The 13,195-nt window shown below is 37.6% G+C and overlaps 1 protein-coding gene across 1 annotated transcript in view; it reads left to right on the top strand.

Moving 5' to 3' along the window:
- The window catches only part of adamts6 (ADAM metallopeptidase with thrombospondin type 1 motif, 6), a 94,200-nt gene extending 82,450 nt beyond the window's left edge, over positions 1-11,750 (top strand). Inside the window, exons 25-26 of the mRNA XM_051910974.1 lie at positions 3,579-3,735; positions 7,670-11,750. Of these exons, the coding sequence (XP_051766934.1) occupies positions 3,579-3,735; positions 7,670-7,779 (267 nt within the window). The 3' untranslated portion in view covers positions 7,780-11,750. The remainder of the gene's footprint in view (positions 1-3,578; positions 3,736-7,669) is intronic.
- The last annotated feature ends 1,445 nt before the right edge of the window (positions 11,751-13,195 follow it).

The raw sequence follows: 13,195 nt of genomic DNA on the forward strand, positions 1-13,195 counted from the left end.
ACTTCAACATCACCATCATTTGGCTTCCAATAACTCTTTTAGTCTTTATTTAAAATCTACTAGTTGGAAAGTTTAAGTAAGAATAGTTTGCAATTAGCGTAATTAAGAACACAATGAGGCTGTGAAAGCGACTAGTGAGTAGACGAGTTTACCTCTTCGGCTGATTGTTTAATGTCCCAGACAACCTCTGTTGTCCCATTTAGCCTCTTGTTAGGAACTGCCTTTTACAAGACAAGTAAAAGCTTTTAAAAAAAAATCACAAGGAGGTATTACTGATGTATTTTATATTGTAAATAAAACATGAACATATCTTGAGCTTGTGACCTTATTTCAGACACCAAAAACCCTTTAAAAAAAAAAAAAAAAAAAAAAAAAAAAAACATTGACTTCCGGACGATGGAAGTGGAAGTGCTAAAATGATAACTCGTTTCTGGGTATAATTATGAATATAATAACGACTACCAATAGATTAAAATTAATCACAATTAATCACACATATACCGTGAAATTAAGCATACACCATTTGTCTTGTTTAACATGTTTATTTTGTCATTGTTTGCTATATCCAGCAAAGTAAACAATCTGATTGAAATACAAAACTGTATTTTTTTTTGCAAGCTTTTTTCAAGGTAAATTTAGAAGTCTTTCCAAAAAGGAGACTCCAAAATGACACCAAATAACCAAATTATATGAGTCCATTAAATTCATAAATGAATGCACTCCAAAGAAAAAAAAAAAAACACCCACGAAAAAAACATTACAATACTTTTCAGAATTCAATGTACAGTATGTGTACAGTGCAACAACAAAGAGCTTGTTGAGAGCCTTATATGGCTTGTTTACATTTTAGACCACATGGACATGCCAAAAAAAAAACCCTAAACCAACAGCCTTGACCTGACTGCATTTACCTATTACAGTACACGGATCCATTCAGAATTACTAAACACAGCAACATACACATGACAGATAAAAACATTATCCTGAATGTGTGTGGAAACAATGTACTGAATGTACTGAAATGTGTGCATAAATACAATGTGTAATCAGTGCATCGAGAGTGTACATACACGATTTGTTTGCGCAACTATATAACGGACTCATGCGTTCTTACTGTGTGACTCTAATAATATAATATAATATAATATAATCAACATTTGAAGTGGATCAAAACCTTTCAAAGTTGTCCTAAAACCTTCTTCTTAGGACAACTTTGATGAACTTTTTTGATCCACTTCAAATGTTGACTACTGTAATATAATATAATAGTAAACAGCATCAACATTGGGTTCAAGTAAAAAGAAAAATGAGAAAAATTTGTTCAGTACAAACAACAATTAAGGTTACAAGAGCAGCAATAATTTAATGATCTGAAAAATATATCAAATTAACAAAAGTCCATTTTCAACTTCCCGAATGAAGTGACAGCTACTGTAATACGAGTTTCACGCGATCCCATAATTCCTGCAATGAACTGGGACTCTTATAATGGAGTGGCTGTTGAAGGGAGCTGTGGGCCAAAAGGTCACAGGTTCAAATCCCACTTAAGTCCTTCACTGACATATCCCGTCTGTCAGGGGCTCGTGCTCTAATAAAGTCTGTTTAATATAGAGGGGATGAAATGGAAAGGCTGCTGGAAACTCATCTGAGATGTCCACACTCCAAGTCCCATGAGGTGTCCTTCACTGTGGGTCTTACACGTGTTTATGACTAAATCCACAACAGATCCTTGTCTTGGCATGCATCGTCAGTGTTTCTGTGGCATTCGCACTAGACACTGCAGCAGAGTGACTAATGAGCTAAATTTGTGTATTGTATTGGGTTGCTAGGCAACTCTTTGATTTTTCCATTGAATCACTGTGCTACATCATGGAGACTACTGGAATACATCTCAGTTTCACTTCAGACAGTTGTAATTTAGTCCCTCCAGCAATGTCGAGTGCTCTAATGTAGAACAGCTGACAGTAGTCAGAGATTCAATTAAACTATTACAATGACATTCCGCAAGTAGCTCTCAGTCCTTAGTTTTGGAGCAATGATTTTGGCCAGAATTCACAAGCGTGCCATGGACCGTCTGACATACACCACATGCAAAAATACCTTAAAATCACTTACACCAGTCTAATTGTTTAGCTTCTTCGCAATGGACTCTATGCACAGTAAAATCTCGGCACTACAGAAGCTTCCGTTACAGTATTTTCCCATAGCAAACTTTGGTAGTAGCAAACTGTTGATCACAACTAACTATATTAGAATACAGAATATTATATATATTAGTAACTAGAGCAAACATAACGTTTTAGTATATTAAAATGTAACATGTTAGTAATGAGTTACAGAAGCTTCTTTAGCATAAAGGTAGATTGTAAAAATATTGCTTTGTCTTGTTGTGGGACACTTCCCTGTAAGACTACTTTTTTTTTCTTTCATTTGTGTATTATTTCCATACACTGTACTGGTAGTTGTGTTGGCTATTGAGGCTAAATGCAGAAGTGATTGTGCATACAGTCAATTTAAAGAAGTCAGCGTGTTTTTATGATCACAAGAAAATATTAGCTACATTTCTTGAGAGTTTGAGAGATAGAGTTTTTTTTTTGCAAAACTTGGTATTAAGTAAAAGAGCACCCTTGAGAACTTCAGAATTACATCTCATTTCAGATTTGATACCACTAAACACTACGTAAATAAAAACCAACCAACACTAATGGGTTGAGTATACTGATTTATATACAATTTTGGGCCAGTTCCTGAAGTCTAACTCAATTTACTCATTGTGGCAAAGTGGCTTGAATTATATTAACCTTAATTTTGCTTGTTATTCAAACATCACACCTTATATTTCATCTCAAATATGCTCTTCACAGCTGTCTTTAAGGTAACCAAGTACACTAACTTGCTTTTGTGTTGGACGGTTGTGGTGTAAGTTAATTGGGTATTTTTTTTCCTGAAAAATATTATTTTCACACAATAACTATTAAAATGATTTATTTCATCATCATGGTTTTAAACGTAATAATTCATATTCATCTGAGGATTTTCATGGTTTAATAATTGAAAGTCTGGGTCTGGGACAAGAGTAAAACAATAAAATCCTATAATTAAAAGTAGTTTGCAAGAAAGTAAATGTTTAAGGCATGGTAAGTAAGTTTCCATTTTTTAACTTAAACTTCTTATAACAAAAAAAGTTGATATCAACAACAGGTCCCAGAGGTTGAAGAAACTGCTTGTGAAGTTATGAGCAGCCACATCATTTTTACTTTCAGGTTGCCATTGCCGCTTTCTAACATTTAAAAACACTAATAATATTAAATTCATCTTTAGCAAATCTCAAAATCAATATATCAATCTTTCATACTGTACATAATAATGTAATAAAATATAATTCAGTTGTATTGTACCATTTACAACATTTTGATTTAAAAAAAAATGTATTTACTTATTTATTTAGACAAAATAATACAGAATTTTAATATGATCCATTTATCGGTTATCAGCCATAACATGAAAATAAATGATCAGCTTACAGTTATGAGATGGACTACAGGCTGAGCTTACATCCTATTGTGTGTTCTTTACAGTGCTCTGCTCAGTGTGGACTTGGGCAGCAGATGCGGACGGTTCAGTGTCTGTCATATACAGGACAGCCCTCTGTCGAATGTCCAGACTCACTACGGCCCAACACCATGCAGCAGTGTGAAAGCAAGTGTGACGCTACACCCATCTCCAGTGGCGACGGTAAATTAATCACCCTTCTGCTAATCCCATGAAAGAGCGGTGATGATGACTTTTGTATGAGCTGCATCTGGCTTTGATCATAGTGTTGACATTTACAAAGTTTGTGGCCTCTGTGTTCAATTTTGAATTAACAAAGGATTATATTGTTCTGTTCTTGCCCGTTATTAACTACCTCTGTTTGGAATCGAGGCAGGACACTATTTAGGCATTCCTGGATTCAATAAAAGCTCCATGACCCTCGCGAGATGGATCCCTATTCAGATTCCTTCAGAGGGGAAGCAGTGTTAGATTATCTCTCCTAATGGACCCTAATGGGATTAGTTGCATCCTAATCAACAGCAGTGACGGAATGTCTACTTTCATTGTCATCAGCCATGGCAGTTTAAAGACTCTAATAAGAATCACAATAATTGTGATAGGGCCAGTTAGTGCGCTGCCACACTAATCCAGATGGCCGTCTGCCTGCGCTGTGAATCAGGTCGCTCTCTTTTTACGCTGTAATTACCATAAGAGGTCTGTGTCCAGGCCCTGAGTCATGGCCTCTTTTAAGGGAGAGTTTTGGCCTTCATGCAAAGGAAGTCTATTAGTTTTCCAGTGCTACAGGGTCATGCAAGATTCTGTCCTCCTCCAGAGATGGTCTTATTATTGGGAGATACCAACCTCCACTGCTCTACCAGAAGGAAAAATCATAATGGTCAACTTGGATCATGTATGCCTTGATAACTAATCACATTACAACCTTGACTTCATTGAATTTCTGTCAGAGTTACGCGACATTCATTTCCTGTTTGCGAATACCATAGAAATGAATGAGAAGTGTCGAAACTGAATCCTACCTGTTGCAAAACTGTCAGTGACTTAAACAGCAATTTTGTCAGGTATATAAACTCTAAAAATAGGTCAATCCAAAATGAATGTTTAATGGGAAACATGTTGAATATTAGCGGATAAGCTGTCGATATATTAAATAAGCTCTTTTCCAACAAAAGCAGTTTATTCAGCATAGTGAAGTCTTTCCTCCATTGACATCAATTCAAAATACAGACACTTTTTTTTTTTTTTTGCTAAACTTAGAGCTTTTGCCCTGCCTCCCACAGAATAACCAGCTGTCCTTCATATTCATGATGCATATTCATATTCATGCATGTTTACTTTATATTACAGACACAACCTCAAGCAATCGCAGAAGTACTATGATAAAATGCACACACACTAATGTCAACATAACAGTTATTCAATGTGCATAGCCATGTACATTTACAATACGTTTCGTGCTATAAAAACTTGCACTGGTGAATATTCAGAGTAAATAGAAAATATACACTGCCCAGCCAAAAAAAAAAAAGTCGCTGTTTGGATTTTAATAGGCAAATACTTAAGAGTCTATGGATCGATCATTATTACAGTGATTATTTTTCTAGCATGTTATATGTTTGGCAACGGTTCTTTTAACCCTAAAAGATGGAGTGTGTAGCTTTTCATTTCTTAAACAACCATGTATTAAGATGTATCATGGCCATATTCCAGGATGACAATGTCAAGATTCATCAGGCTCAAACTGTGAAAGAATTGTTAGGAGGGAGCATGAAGAATCATTTTCACACATGAATTGGCACTGACTTTAACCTCGGTATAAGTTTTTGGGATGTGCTGGAGGAGACTTTACAGAGTGCTCAACTCTTGCATTGTCAATACAAGATCTTGACCAAAAAATTATGCACCTCTCGATGGAAATAAATGTTGTGATGTTATTTCCATCAAGAGGTGCATCAATTTTTGGTCAAGACCTTGTATTGACAATGCAAGAGGTGAGCACTCTGTAAAGTCTCCTCCAGCACATCCCAAAGACTTTCAATAAAATTAAGGTCTGGATTCAGAGGTGCCAATTCATGTGTGAAAATGATTCTTCATGCTCCCTCACAACCATTCTTTCACAATTTTAACCCTGGTGAATCTTGACATTGTCATCCTGGAATATGGCCATGATGTGTCTTCCTACATGGTTGTTTAAGAAATGAAAAGCTACACACTCCATCTTTAAGAGTTAAAAGAACCGTTGCCATATACATATACCATGCTAGAAACCTAATAATCACTGTAATTATGATCCATTCATAGATTCTTAAGTATTTGCCTATTAAAATCCAAACAGCGACTTTTTTTTGGCCGGGCAGTGTATAATCAAAACTCTAAACTAATTAAGCATTTGTCAGTCAGTTTTTATTTTTTATTTTTTTTGGTCAACCTGCCAGCTAACTAGTTAGCCTACTAGCTTTGCATAGTCCAAGGCAATTATACTCTTAAGACTGCGTGTCCACCAAAGCGTTTTTAGCCAGCTGAAAACACTAGACGCTCTGCTGATAATGCCTATCTGTGAGCACTTGAGAGCGCGTCGGCATCGCAGCGTTTTTTCTTTTCTTTTCAGTTGAGACGCTTTGTTGCTATGATATGGAATATCTGCGGCACTGTTACTTGTAACTGATTTCGCAGATCATTTGTTTCAGACCAAAAATGTCGACACAATGTAGAGTACTTGCTCTGTATGTTCGAAGACCAGCAATATTAATTTCTCATCCATTTTGTTCCGTTCTCTGCTTGTTGATGTCGTTGTAAAACGAGAATGTTGTGACAGTTGCTCAGCACCTCGTTACACTCTTGCTGTTTAAAAAAAACGTGGCACTGCCATTGAAACAATTGGAAAAGTACACTAGCCACTGGGGAAAAAAAAACGCTTTGGTGGACACACAGCCTAAATGATTAGCCTACTAGTTTACATACTATTAGTCTGCCAAGCTTAGTACTTAGTTAAGAGATTAGCCAGCTACCTTAGCATACCAACAATTATCATTCTAGCTTAGCATATATAGAATTTGCTACACTATCACTACTGAATTGTACTATTTACTATTCGTAGCTACCTCTGCTACATAAGGATAACTGGAAAGGCTAATTGGATTATGAAGAAGAAGATAGTTATAACATGATACATTTTTGAGACTACCTGTTGCGGTACTAGGGGGATAAAATCTTGCACAACACAAATTACTTACTGGAAATTTATCATGTTGTATCTGATTAGGACACCATCTAACATGAGGTTGGAATAGACAGGAAATGAACATTAGCACAGGCCAAGTTATAAAACATCCTGCTGACACTATACCATCATTCGTTGACGGGACAGTAAGATTTATATGGACCACTAAATATCATCCATGTGATGAGATGACAAATTCTGAGTCTTTCCATTGGGGCTGTCTTTCACAAGTGTATTAAAACGTAAGCCGTTCACCCCCTGGACTGATTACCGCCTGGATTCACACAGACATCTGAAATATGACTCGTATTCTAAGAACCCAAAAGGTTGTCCTCAGAGGAAATGCAAACATGCTTTTCATTAAATGATAGGCAAGTCCATATTCCTCAGCATTTTAAAGTGATAGGTAATCCAAAATGAATAGTCTGTCATTATTTACTTTGCCTCCATGTCGTTCTAAACCCATTTGTATTTTTTCTTCCATGGAACTCAAATGGTGAATGCTTGAAGAATTATCCTGTCTACTTTGAAAAGATTTTGAATGAATAGCAACTTAAATTGCAGTCTATTTGTCACACAAATCTATCATACGGCTTTGTAAGTCTTGGAATACAGCGCATTCCAAGACCGTTCTCGTTTGGAGTACTTTCATGATACCTTTATTCTGATTTTGGAGCTTGACAGTCCCAACTCAAATTCATCTTTTGTGTTCCACTAAAGTTATACAAGTTTGGAAAGACATGAGGGTGAGTGTATAATGACAGACTTTTAATTTTGGGGTGAATCATCCCTTTAACACAAGCCTTCAAGTTTCCCCTTTGTTGTTCCCCTGCATCGACCACTTTACTCACTCCTTCTCGTATCCTTTCTCATTCCACCTTTTTTCTCTTCCCTTAGAGTGCAAAGACGTAAATAAGGTGGCATATTGCCCATTGGTGCTGAAGTTCAAGTTCTGCAGTCGTGCGTACTTCAGGCAGATGTGCTGCAAGACGTGCCAAGGACACTGACCCTGCGGAGAGAAGCAGAGACAGATGCTGCAACAAGAAAAGAAAGAGAGAACTGGCAGAAACAAAAGCAGACCAGTGTTGGAGGAGTCAACACTGGGCATGGAGAAGGAAGCCTCTCTTTCTTGCTCTTCAACACACACATAACTGCTTTTAGCCCTGTGGAACCCAAACCACTGCTCAGCACTGTGCTGACACCTGTTTTATTTTCACTTCTGTGAAGTGGGAATGTATAAAATGATCATTATTGTTGTTATTTTTATAATAATAATAATAATAATTGCTAATGGTTATTATTATTATCAATGTCTTTCTGTTGTTATAATCCAAAGTGCTGGACACAATGCTCACAGAAGTAGCACGGCAGAGGTTTACTTCAAGGCGCCCATCTACAGTTCGGGATGTTGGTATAACCCTTAGTCTCACATACACACTCCTCCCATCTTTCTGTTGGCAACACTGCATTCAGAAGCATTCGAATCGATAACGATTGCTCGCACTCGCAGCATCAGAGCAATTGGAAGTCATTTGTTTTCAAAAAGAGTTGGCAATTTGACGCAACGGAAGCATCGGAGACTGATGGTGATGTGACAAAGTACCACAACCAACAACGGAAGTGCAAACACTGCCATTCATGTGATCTGCCACCTGATACAGTTGTATACAGCAGTCCAATAGGAAAGTTTCCAAGCAAAGGACAGTACAGCGACTTGGTGACCACAACATGAGCTCCTCTTTAGGGCATAAAAATGTTCATATTTTCCACCCAAATGATACTTTCCACCCCTAAAAACAAGTCTCCATTAGCTCCTGGAGGGCTACCTTTCTGCAGACTTCAGTTCCAACCAAGCTCCAACACGCCTACCTGTAATTTTAACTAAACTCTGCAGGACGGTAGCCCTCAACAAGCAGGGTTGGCTACCCCTGAAAGATTGAACTGACGTTTGATTTCAAAAGTATAGAAAAGAAGTATCCAATCCTGCTCCCTCCTGGAAGGCCACTGTCCTACAGAGTTTAGCTCCAAGCCGCCCAATACACTTATCTCGAAGTTTCTAGTAACCCTGAATTCTTCAAATAGCTGTGTGTTTAATTGAGGTAGGAGCTAAACTTTGCAGGACAGTGGCCCTCCATGAATAGGACTGGACACTCCTGGTATCGATGGTTAAAGCCTGTGTTGGTCAGCTTGAACAGTTTCTTTTTGTGGTTGGATGGAGTTAGATATGCATGTGGTTTTATTGAAATGAATAACCTGGAACTTCTATGTACATTTACTCGCTTGGCAGACACTTTTATCCAGAGTGACTTACATTGCATTAAAGGGTAATAACCCTTGACCTCAGAGTTGTTAGCGGCAGGCTCTGCCAGTTGAGGAGCTTCTAAACTTGACAGCCCTAGTTGTTACACTTTTTAACTTTCTAAAATAACATTGAGACCCAAGGGCCAAAGACAAACAGGGAAGTGCTATTGGGCGCTTTGGTGCTGAATTTGTGCAGGCGAAATCTCAATTAGAGCTTTAGATTCCAGATGTTCAGTTGTGTTAGCCACCTGTTTGACTGAGCTGAATCACATGACTACAGGCCAAAGAATTCCACTATTGTCTGACACTCGAACAAGGCCTGAAAATCAGATCAGTTCCAAAGGGACATATCTATTATTGTGTCTCTAGAATTATTGTGGACACCAGAGAGACATTAATTGTGATTGTGATGTGATTCTGCTTTATGGATCTGTATTTTGCTTTAAATTCTGGGGTTCTGACATTTATGCGTCTGTTCCGGGGCCCGGTGTGTTCCAGACGCTGTAATTTTCACATAAAATGTGTGCTGCAGCCACAATCCACCACATTATCAGCAGTATGCACAGGCAATTCATCAGCACAGGGATGATTTGCTTGGAGATCTCCAGGTCTGTGACGCTGATGCATTAGTAAAGTTAAGTGAAGGGCCAGTGCCTGGGTAACCTGCCAGATCCTGCAGATCCGGTTTGCCATCAACTACCTCCAAAACACCCCCTCTTCCTCCTTCCCTGAGATCGCAGTACGTTTAGCCCACACTCTGAAACCCTCCATACTCAATGGTGCTTTTCTTCCCTCAGTGGAGGACTGTTTGTTCCACTGCCCTTCTTCCGTTCATCATTTGAGTGGGCGGCTCTACTGGCCCCATGGTGCTATAAGACCTTGATGCATTCTGGGTATGCGGTCTAAGCAACTGACAGAAAACCAAGAATACTTTAGCTCTGTTCCAAATTCTAGTAAGCTTCCTACCTAAACAGGCTTTTTAAGGCATCATAGGTGTGTTCCTGATGCGAAAGCTGTTCCAAAAAGTAAGCAGTTCCTTTTTTTTTTCATCAAAGTCTAAGGTGGAATAGCATATGTCCTTTGCAAAGGCAATCCCAGAATGCATTGTGTTGATCTCAGTGTAAAATATTCTAGATTGCAGACTAAGTGAAAAATATAAATATTTGACTCAATACTGAAGAGTATGAAAAATATATAAAAAATACAGTTTAAACCAGTACTCATGTACTGTGCATTTTTATGCTTGTTGGACTATTACGCATTAACTTAGCAACATGCTAACATTAAACTCCACTGGAATCAATTTTGAGTCAAGTTTCCTGTGCACTTTACGAATTCTATTTGTGTGGCATGTAGAGTTGTTGTCTACATAGAGTGTTCCAAATCAATCAGTCAATAGGTTCTATTCCTGTTAGTATTAGAGCAATGCAAGAGCACATGCTAAGTATGCTAAATATGTTCAGCAGGACCGTATGTGCATGTTGGGCAAGCGTTTACTTTAGCATACATACGTAAGCCATGTTTCTTGACATAAAAAGCAGCCGGCTATGTAAGACATAGACAGAAAAGCAGCTCGCTGAGTTTTGGAACAGAGCTTTAGCATATTTGTTCTGTCTTTCCTTCCTATCTGTCCTTTTACCTCACACTGGTTTAAGTTCATATGTAAACATTCCACCAACTACATGTTGCATTTTTCCATCATCCGTGACTGAGTGTCTTTACCCTGCTCTCTTAGCCAAGAGAACATAAAATTATAGAGCATTGGGGGGGCCTCAATTTTAGATCTCACCTTTGTTATGGGACACAATTGAATTATGGGACAGTTTTGTTTTTAATCATACAACCATTTTACTTTTGCTGCTGCTACTCTTTTGTAGCCACAAACAATATTAATTGGTTATGTATTGTTATGAAATGTTTAAACTGGGATTATTCAAGAGTGAACCTTGAACTGCAGAACTGTAGGCCCAACATGCTGAGCATCCTGATATTGTGCTTTGTAAAATCCTAAGGCTTGAAGTACAAGTTTACTGGCTTTGGGACACGGACTCTCAACAAGACACTCAATGAAACTGGTACTGATCGCTGTGAACTTGTGTCTTTGAATGTCACATTGTTTAACCTGTACCTATAGAAGAGAGTTTTGCATTTTTGTGAATAGTTGCTTACATTTTATATTCAGTATTATTAATGTTGGTACACTGTTACTAATTTTTTTTTTTTTTTTTTTTTCATTTGTAAATTATATGCTAATTTATTGCCATGTGTCACTTGTCTTATGTATGTTTCACTGCATGCAAACTGAAATCTAGTCTAGTGAAAACGATGCAGTGGAATAACACCCTTCACGATCTTGTTTTAGTCTTGGTAAAATGTGAGTTGAATGTGTCTTTTTTGCTACTAGGGCGCTCTAAAAAAAAAAGTATGTCAGAATGCTTTTGTGTGAGTCAGTGAGTTTGAGTGTGTGTATGTTGGTATGGTATTACTGCACTGTTTCTCAAGGGCCAGTGCTCACAGAAATAATAATAAAAAATAATAATAAATAATGGTAAATGGTGTCAAAGGGTAAGCAAAAAAAAATATATATATTAACTTTAACATTCTCAGTCCTTTGGCTTGTACCCTTGGTGAATCCTAAAATATGTAATGGATCCTGAATAAAATGACTTTAAAAGGGTTGCGTCTGCTTAGATGATCTTTCCTGTGGTCTCCCACAAATGCCTAGTAATTCTAAATGAGTTTACTGCCTAAGCACAACAGGCTCATTCATTATAGGGATAGTTCACCCAAAAAGGAAAATTCTGTCATCATTTACTCAGCCTCATGTTGTTCCAAACCCAAATTGCTTTCTTTCTGCTGTCGAACACACAAGAAGATATCGCAGAACCGGCGTGTGGTGGGTTTTGTGGGGGGTAATTGAGAATGAATGGGGGAAAGTCACGTGAAAGGAAAGCCATCGTGCTATGATTGGATGTAATTGGTTATGATTGGTTTGTGCGATAAATCCCGCCTCTTGTTTACGTGCACGTTCCGCGCGTCAGTTTGAATAAACAAATGATGGCGTCAATGGGAAGACAAAATCAAACTTGAAATTGACTGAAAACACGATGACTGCAGGGGTTTTTAGTGCAATCTGCTTGGTGAAATTAAAAATATAATTCGTGTCTGTGACAGACGGTGTTTACGGAACATGACTGATGATCCAAAATAGTCTAAGTTGACTATTGAAAAGAAAAACATCAATACACAAATAAAATATATTTACATTATTATTGCCTTTAGTTATTATTTTGGAATGAATGTAGAAATGCTTAAAACACTAACTTGATGAGATTGACTTGGTTTTGATAAATAGAACATTTATTACAATACATTGTTAATGTAAAATTACAAAATAGAATTGTGTTTGGTTTCTTTTTTTCTTTTTGGATGTAACGTAATGTTGATATAACAAGGAAGATGTGTCAACGTTAAGAGTAATGCACATGAATTTACATTTGACTCATAAATAAAAAATTTGCCTCCTCATTTCAGAACACCACTGCACGCCACAGTGCAGAATGTCCAGTGTTCTGAATCTTTAAAGAAAAAGTCAATAAAGTAGTCTGCTTCTGAATGGCTATCAGTGGATAAAGTCATTTTTGTCCACATAGTATATAGTTACGGCAAAACCTGCTAACGGTAATGCTAACATGCCAAATCTTGACCACCTGAGGGAAACGGACTTGATTATTTTCTTCGCAGTGCTTCATGGGATTGTATGTTGCTGCTGAGCAATTTGATGCGATTTCCACTTCCAGCGACTGATTGGTAGATCAGGATCGTGGGTCGTGTATTTCTTTGCTGGGAATTCAGCTATCAAATAGTCATGTCTAAGTGCCCTAAAATTGAGGAATATACATTTCTTATATTTTTTCACTGCTGAATTGTTTCAACCTCAGGGGTGGGAAACTTGAGGTCCATTGTCCTGCAGGGTTTAGCTCCATCCCTAATCAATCATATATTATAATTTGTGGTACAACTTGTAATTTTCTAAGCAACCCTGAAGACTTTGATTAGATTTTTCAGGTGTGTTTGATCAGGGTTGGAGCTAAACTCTGTAGGATGTTAGCCCTCCAGGAG

Source organism: Ctenopharyngodon idella, chromosome 10 (assembly GCF_019924925.1).
Source record: "Ctenopharyngodon idella isolate HZGC_01 chromosome 10, HZGC01, whole genome shotgun sequence".
NCBI classification, from domain to species: domain Eukaryota; kingdom Metazoa; phylum Chordata; class Actinopteri; order Cypriniformes; family Xenocyprididae; genus Ctenopharyngodon; species Ctenopharyngodon idella.